The following is an 8513-nucleotide window of genomic DNA, read 5'->3' on the forward strand; positions in this document are numbered from 1 at the left end:
TTGCCTCCCCGATACCTACGGCCTGTTAAAAAGTCACGCTTCTCCTCTTGGTGGCCAATATATGTACGTACCCGAGAAAGTGCTATGTCGTACAAGTATGCACAAAAACACCACAGAGAAAGAAATACAGGCTGACCCGTAACAATTGTCCGGCCCCAGCCACTCGCTTGAAGAGGAGAGAAGATAGGCAAAAAAGACGAAACCGCACCGTAATTTAACATATTGTATGCAGAGTATGGGCGTTACAGATGAGAGCATGTAATCTCGTTGTTGGAAACCATACCAGCGACCTCTCAGCGTCATATACGGTTGATGCACGACCTTTGGGAAGCGAGAAGTTATCAAGTGTTGCACGAGAAACATATATAGTTGCTGGAAGTTGTCGAGCACCACGTAGAGACGATTGCTGGAAGTCGTGCGTTGTTAAAAAAAAGACATTAATAGCAAGCATTGATAGCAAGCAAGTGACACAAGACAGATATGTTTGACCGTAACGAAGAAACACAAAACAATCGGTCTCATGGTAATTTTACTTGTCTTTATAAGTAAATGAAGAATACTTTCTGGATTCAAGTTATCAGGAGTGTTGTGTGTGACAACCACAGAATTTTTGGACAATACCTACATTGTCAGCGTTGGTACGCTTGCGATCGTGCATATGTGTGCATATTGCCTTTGATTATTTGTTTTATTTAAAATTTCAATGACATGTTTTATTGGTCGAGTACCAGTTACAAGATTTTGAAATCGCCACGTCTCCAATGAAGTCCCAGGTTTGCTCATTTAAATAAATGAAAATAGAGATGAAAAGGTTGAACTGTACCGAGCTCAAGCAGTTGCCCATTGATGTTCCGGCCAATTCTGGCTCCTAACAATATTCTCAAATCTGTGATGATATGCATCAAGGACGTCCTTACTCTCGTAAAACGACACAAGTAGTTTGCTTGGGTTCAAACGGAAGCTATTATCTTTCCTTTCGCTGCTCTCGACTGTAGCCTGGACAGAAGTTTGAATTCATAGCTGCAAACGAAGCCATTCGAGTTCTATTTCGTGCTGCCACCTGCCTTTCCCTCTCAGCTTTTTCGTCTTTTTCTTCATTCGCCCTTTCAGCTGCCGGTCTTCTCCAGCACCATTTCTTTCGCCCTCTCAGCCACCCTCCTCTCTCTTTTCGCCGCCTCTATCTCCTTTTGACTCACCTACTTCTGTAGTTGAGCGCCAGAAAGACCCATCTCACCAAGGGCTACTTAGAACTTCTTCACATCCATGGTGCCTCAAATAAAACCTAGCCGCGTGCACAAAACATATGCCTAATTCTGTCTATCGAAACACCCTCTTCACACTCGTTAGCAAGAAAACTGTGCAACACACAAAAATCGTTCTGATAGCCTTTCAATAACTCGAGATTCTTTATCCCTACTTTAAACGCACTGTGCGCACCAAGAAGGTCCTGTAGCGGACGCCACAGTAATTGTCGCTACACTGCAAATCATTTCACACCCTCAAGGGTGGATTTTTCAATAAATCACCCATTTTACACCTATTTTTTCTGCTAAACTTATTCGCACGGGTGTAATTTCTGTAATTACACCTATTGTACACCCATTTGTCATTTTTAGGTGTACTATAGATGTATGTTCGCAAATTACACCCAAGGGTGTTTCCTTGAATTTTACACCTATCATATATGCATATACTTTAGAGCATCAATACATAGCAAATCTCAATGGATGCAATCAAACCGCATGCCGAAGTTCGGGTGAAAATATTGATGTTGTGGCCTTTGTTTTCATTTCCCGTATCATTCGCCAAAATATATCGTGCTATGTATTATATTTATTATGCCACCCCTATTTACATTATTCAGAACATTTCTCACATGTTCAACGATTTAATTCATGGGTTACGTTTTTGGGATTCTTACTAAAAATATTTTGCTGCCGCTCATATCCATTCTTCCCTAATTCTCACAGAGACATCGGTAAAAAAGATTATGTTGCGCTTAAACATAACATGAAACGATTACCCACTCACCCACCAACATGCAGATACGGGTCCATTTTTTTCAATGGGGGTCCACATATTTCCTTACACTGAAGTAATTCGCATCAATACACAAGTCCCTGATTTATTCAGTGAGTTGTATTTAGATCTATAAACATGGATGAGTTCAAATTGAATGTTTGCAGCATTCGCATTGCCGTGGAACTAGGCATGTTTACAAATAACAGGCTAAGCTTACTCTAATGCAGCTGCTGTGCACGCATGCCGCGCCGCAGGACAAGCTTAGCGCACATCCGCTAAGCACGGGTGAACTCGTACAATGGTATTCACCACTCTGTGGGCACTTACTGTTCTTTTTTTATATCCTTGATATGAACGCTTGCGCGTCCCTTAATACACACGTGAACCATCGTAGACAACACTAGCGCAATGTACCCGTGACACAAGAATGGAGAATAGTTGACTAGTTGCAGCATTGTATTTGATAGTTGTTACTGTGGCGTTACAATGAACTGATAATCGCACATTGCTATGCTCACACACAATTTAAGACTTAAAATAAAGCAAGCGTCATTCATACTTTGTCGGTAAAAAAAGCATAGTCCCCAGGTTCTTGCTGAATGGCAGAGTGTTATTTAAAAGAAGCTAATGGCACAGCGGGGCTGTTGCTGGGATTTATGCATGCAGGGGGATAGAAAGAGAAAAAAAGGGGGCCTGACCCATTTGCATGTACATTTTTGCCTGTGGTTGCACATTTGAGAAACCAAATCGGAAGCTTTCATTTTTTTTTTTGTGCGAAATGGACCAAATCCTGACCCGAAAGTAGCTCCAATGACACTCAATTGGCTCATACATACGTTCACCTTTCCTCTAAAACAGTAATATTAAAACATTATTTAAACTTATCACTGTTCTAGAAAAACGTTGATAGCATGTGTATGCCAAGGCAGCGTTAGTTGAGCTTTTTTCGGTTCCAGATTTGCCCCATTTTGAATAAAAAAGCTCCTCAAACGAACATAAGAAAGGAGTGGAGATGTGTCAAATATGGAACAACCTCCCCGCCGCCCTTCACTAACTTTTTATTTATATCTATATTGCACAAGTAACAAATTTTGACTACAAAATGTCGAAACAACGCCACAATCACGCCTCACTTGGGAAAAGAAAAATGTGCATTACGAAGGCTACGCATTTGCCGCCTGCACACGTCAGTGGCAAAAAAAAAACGACTTCGAAGCTCTGCTAGCAAATAAATATGTTGTGAAGCATAAAATATTACACTATATGTTGGAGGCTTCACATAGCTTGGAAATTATATCATAAAATGGTACTGCTATCACTTTCGGTTTCGGTTTTGAAGTCTCGGGGCAACTGCGCATCGCCATCGTCAACAGGCAGACCTTGAATTGGGTGGTAACATGTCGTGTGCGTGTTTGCTGTACGCTGACGGTGGTTTATTATTTTACTATTCACTTGCTTTGTCCAGGATGTGTACTTATACGGCTTGCGCGGTTCAACTCACGCTTACAGTAGATGCAGTACGAGTCACTGCAATCTGTGGCGCGTCGGCAAGTACAGAACAACTTCAGTGCGGCGGAGTGTGAGTCCTCTGTCAACGGCTTTCGTTGAAGCTTGTGCACGCCGCAAGCAGAGTGTTTCCGATCAAGCAATGAGCGGAGTGTACGCAGGGAGCTACATGGAGAACGCTTTTGGATTTCGTGCTATTGCTGAAAAGGTAAGCTTTCATGCATGCAAACAACGAAGTGCAGAAGTGCGTGCCTGCCTGCCAACGCCCGATGTGCCCGCGATACTCGTAATTGCAGGAAGCGACCCTCTCTTGGCGCCGTCGTGACCGTCGCTCGCTCTGTGCTTATCAGCTGCGATGTCTCAACAGTCGCAGTGTTCGTGAACCTTGCTTTGGCGCATGGTTAAAGAAAACGGGGGGGATGTGCCCCGCGCAGATAAACCTTACGGCATTCGGCAGCGGGTGAGAAAACAAGGTAGGCGGGGGGGGGGGGGGGACTGAGCGAGCCGAGGTGGGCGAAAAAAAAATGGCATAATAATAATAATAATAATAATAATAATAACGAAGCAGATCAACGGTAAAAGAGGCGCCAGTTGTCAGTTAGCGGCACTGCAGTGGACAAATGGGGCGCGTTTAATACGCGGGAGAAAAAAATCTAGATTTCAGTGACTGAAGATAGTGGTGCGTTTTTAATGCGAGTAAATACGCTATTTAAAGCAACAATTCAAATACTTAAAATTTGTATCAATAACCCTTTGGTGTCTACGCTTTGCAGCGGCGTGGCATGTGTTTTGTAAATATCGTGCAGCTAACCAAAGAATTTATTATGTACCTTGTTCGGTCAGCAATTTGCGCTTTTTATGCCTTGTTAGGTTTGTTTATATTTATACTACTATATCGTAGATAATCAGGATATAGAAATATTGATCTGCTTTAATAAAGGATTGAACAGCCGCACTCAATTGCACACATTTTTTTGCATTTTTGCACCGTTGCAGTGCGGCACATCGAATATTGTAGAATAGAATATTTCTGTATATTTTGGTGTAGCGTGTTGGCGCTGTGGTTACATATGAAAGCTTTGCCAAAGTGTACCAACAAACATCTACAGAAATCTTTCAGTTAGACTGATACAGCACAGATGATAATGGTGTAGGCATAGTTAGCCACTAAAGAACACGCTCGCGAAAAACAAAATGAGGGTGGCGACACAGGTGGCTGTAAATGAAAGCAGGCAGACCTAACAGCTCTTGTATGTTGCATGCTTTTTTTCTGTGCAGGTTTCATCCTTACGAATGTAAACACACTGATCCAACTAATAAGCTCTCCATGCATATATTCCTGTTAGCTACTTCTCCAATAAGTCGTGCATTTTTTTATTATATTATAGTCCAGCAGTTCAGAGCTTAATGAGCATATATTTAACTTACTTGTGATACATTATCTGTTGCATGGCTGTTTTTATGAATTAAAAAAATTCAACTGCAAATGAGCTGCTTATGCATGCACTTGAAGAATAAGATTAGCACGTCTTATTGATTTTTGAGAGTAGTTCGTTTTACTCGTGGCCTAAAGTTATTTTGTTGACCAATAAGCAACTCGTGAAAAATATATTATAAAATTATCCAGTACACCAAATTTATGTAACTGGAGACGAAATTTAGAGGTTAGCTTCCACAAATACACAGTGCTGTGTTTCCAGCAGCAGTTGTCATTTTATAAGTGCTGTTGATTTTTTCAGATTGGGGCTTGCTCGATGTTTTACTCTAGTTTTACACAGTAGATTGTACATCTGTGCTGTACATGTCTACAAAACGATCCTTCAAATAAATGATAAATATTGCAACTTTTTTTTCTGAATGGGTTTATATAATTTTTTGTATCACCCATTGTAGTGGCCTAGTGGTTAGGGTGTTCTAGCTAAGCAAGAAAACTTGGTATAAAGGCTGAAATTTGAGCATCCCAGTATATTTCAAACTTCTTGGTAGGTGCATGATTCAAGAGAGAAGCACTTTTTCAGCACCACCATGGTGTAGACTCAAACATGGCACTTGCATTCATACACTAATGTGCACAGATGCTTGTAAACGTGAAAGTAAATAGTGGTAAAGCTGAAAGTGGGGAAGCTGGAGTTTTTTATTATATGACACATCATAATGAGGTTCTGATTGTTCACAGTATTTTTTAAATGCTTAGTTGAATGTTGTGCATCTCTTACATGCAGAATGTTGAAAGGAAACCACACTACATCTTCTACGATGGACTGGGTGCTGACGATGCAGTGCACTCTTCATCACATCCTGAAAACAGCTGTTCCGAGCTCACGGCCTCACTCAAAGGGTTGCAGCAGCGGTGGACGCTACTCATAGAGTGCACCAAATATCTTCTACATTTTAGGAACATTCCTCTGATGGAAAAGGCTTCATCTCAAGCTATGTGTCCTATATACCTATTTATTTTTCCAATATGAGTACCAGTTTGCCATCAGATTAACAGCAGTGCATGTAGAAAACTGTGTACTATGCATAATGTTAGAGTTGTATGATAAACTGGAGATGGCCTTGATGTCTCCAGGTTAAAAGGCTGATTCACTAATGGGTCATTCCACACCAAACATCCCAGCTATTTTAGCGACCATCTCAAATCTATTCGAAACAAATTGTGATGATTTACTGCATTGAAAACAGTGAAACTGTAAAATATTTTCGAAAGAAAAAGTTTTTGGTTGCGTAGTTGCCTTATGAACTTACCGGAATGTTGTTTTATTCTTGTTTGTGCAAAATTTTATTTTAAAAATACTGCTCCTTGCTTCTATACCAAAATTTGTCTACATGTTAAGTACAAGTTCATGTGTAAAGTGTTTGAAGCGCAGTAATATTAGTGCGATTTCACCGGTACATACACCTCCAAGACTAACAAAGTGCTTGATACGACTGGTTGGTGCTGTATGGTAGACAAAGAAAGTGCTTAACAGTGCAAACGACAAGAAGGGAGAGAAGAGACGAGCTGAGCCCTGAACAAACAACCAAAGTTTATTGCAAACCAACTGCAATATATAGAAAAAAGAATCTGCGCATAACCATGCACTATAAGCAGAATCGCGCATACATGCACCATACAGCCTACATTATCAACAACCGGTCGTATAAGTGGACCCAAGATAACTAACTTCACAGCAGTTAAGAGAAATTGAGGGTACGCTAACACAGTAAGCACGAGTTGCTGAATGTGGAAGGCTTCACTAATTTCGTGATCGCGTTGATTTTTATATCCCCCCATGATCAAACACTTTTCAAGAATTGGCTGACAACAAGACTTCTTACAATGGTCTGCCAAGTGGCTAGGAAGAGAACCTTTTAGAGAGTTAGCGTGCTCCCTCAACCGATCATTCATGCATCGCCCTGTTTGGCCAATGTCCACAACTAAATAATATCTTGTAGAGAATTGCTAAAGCACATTCAACATGGCACATAGCGTGTTTCTTAGTGCATGCTTCTTTCTTAGGCCCTTCGCTGTTGACCATGCGACATAGGCCAGCGAGCTTGTCGCGTGCGCAGAACGCACCTCTTACACCTATTTTGCCAGTGACCTTCTTTAGACTTTGGAAAACTTCGTGTACGTAGGGAATAACAGCCTCTCTAGAATGAGGCTTGTTGAGTTAGCTGTTGCTTAGTGTCTTATCAGGCAATCTTAGTGACGTTTCGAGAGTCTTGGCAATAGAAGTTAGCAGGGGATTAAAAAAGCCTGCTTGTTGAAGGCGGTGAACTTAGAGCGAGAAACTGCACTCTATGTGGCGGTGACAACAGCCAGTTAAAATTGCCTTTAGGCAGGAAAAAGCGATGCTTCACTTGACTAGCTTAGAATGGGTGGACGTAAAAAGGGGGTTCTTTCTTGAGCATGGCTCGTACCGCCAACATACATGATCAACAAAAAAAAGCATTTCTAATTCTAGACATCGTAGGTTGTCGTCATAAATAAACTCCGACGTTATTTCTAGTTTCTTCATTTCACGTCCGAAAACGTCAAATATCTCATGGGTGGTTCACCGAGGGTCAGATTGATCGATGCGGAAAAACACTAAAATGTCGTCAACGTAGCCAAACACTTTAACTGTACTCGTGTGGTCAAAGTTAGCCATGAGGCTTCTTTCATACCGCGCGAGTAAAAGGTCACAAAGAACCGGTACTAAACATGAGCCAATGCGCACATCTGCATCGGTGAGATATTTGACTTTTTTTGGCGTGAAATGAATCAACTGTAATTAAAGTCGGAGTTTAATTCATGACGACAAGTTACGATGTCTAGACCTGAAAATGCTTTTTTTGGTTGACCACGTATAATGGAGGTACAAACCTTGCTGAAGGAAAAGCGTTTTTTTTACGTCCACCCATTCTAAGCTAGTCAAGTGAAGCATCGCTTTTTCCTGCCTAAAGGCAATTCTAACTGGCTCTTGTCACCGCCACATAGAGTGCAGTTTCTCGCTCTAAGTTCACCGCCTTCAACAAGCAGGCTTTTTTAATCCCCTGCTGACTTCTATTGCCAAGACTCTCGAAACGTCACTAAGATTGCCTGATAAGACACTAAGCAACAGCAAACTCAACAAGCCTCATTCTAGCAAGGCTGTTATTCCCTAGATACACGAAGTTTCTCATAGGCTAAAGAAGGTCGCTGGAAAAATAGGTGTAAGAGTTGCGTTCTGCGCACGCGACAAGCTCACTGGCCTATGTCGCAGGGTCGACAGCGAAGGGCCTAAGAAAGAAGCATGCTCTAAGAAACACGCTATGTGCCATGTTGAATGTGTTTTAGCGATTCTCTACAAGATATTATTTAGTTGTGGACATTGGCCAAACAGGGCGATGCATGAATGATCGGTTGAGGGAGCACGCTAACTCTCTAAAAGGTTTCTTTCCCAGCCACTTGGCAGACCATTGTAATAAGTCTTGTTGTCAGCCAATTCTTGACAAGTGTTTCATCACGGGGGATGTAA

General features: G+C 41.5%; 1 protein-coding gene across 1 annotated transcript; it reads left to right on the plus strand.

Moving 5' to 3' along the window:
- The first annotated feature begins 3384 nt into the window (after window positions 1-3384).
- On the plus strand, window positions 3385-7075 carry LOC142769204 (uncharacterized). The gene is made up of 2 exons (XM_075872229.1): window positions 3385-3736; window positions 5751-7075. The coding sequence occupies exons 1-2, from the start codon at window positions 3671-3673 to the stop codon at window positions 5994-5996; spliced, it is 312 nt and encodes a 103-aa protein (XP_075728344.1). The 5' UTR covers window positions 3385-3670; the 3' UTR covers window positions 5997-7075.
- Window positions 7076-8513: the final 1438 nt, after the last annotated feature.

The sequence above is a fragment of the Rhipicephalus microplus genome, chromosome 1 (assembly GCF_043290135.1).
Source record: "Rhipicephalus microplus isolate Deutch F79 chromosome 1, USDA_Rmic, whole genome shotgun sequence".
Classification (NCBI taxonomy): domain Eukaryota; kingdom Metazoa; phylum Arthropoda; class Arachnida; order Ixodida; family Ixodidae; genus Rhipicephalus; species Rhipicephalus microplus.

Bases quoted from the DNA above. Each gene is read 5' to 3' on its own strand.
- LOC142769204 (XM_075872229.1), top strand. From the start codon at position 3,671: ATGAGCGGAGTGTACGCAGGGAGCTACATGGAGAACGCTTTTGGATTT. The intron at 3,737-5,750 runs GTAAGCTTTCAT...TCTTACATGCAG, and splicing joins TTCGTGCTATTGCTGAAAAG to AATGTTGAAAGGAAACCACA.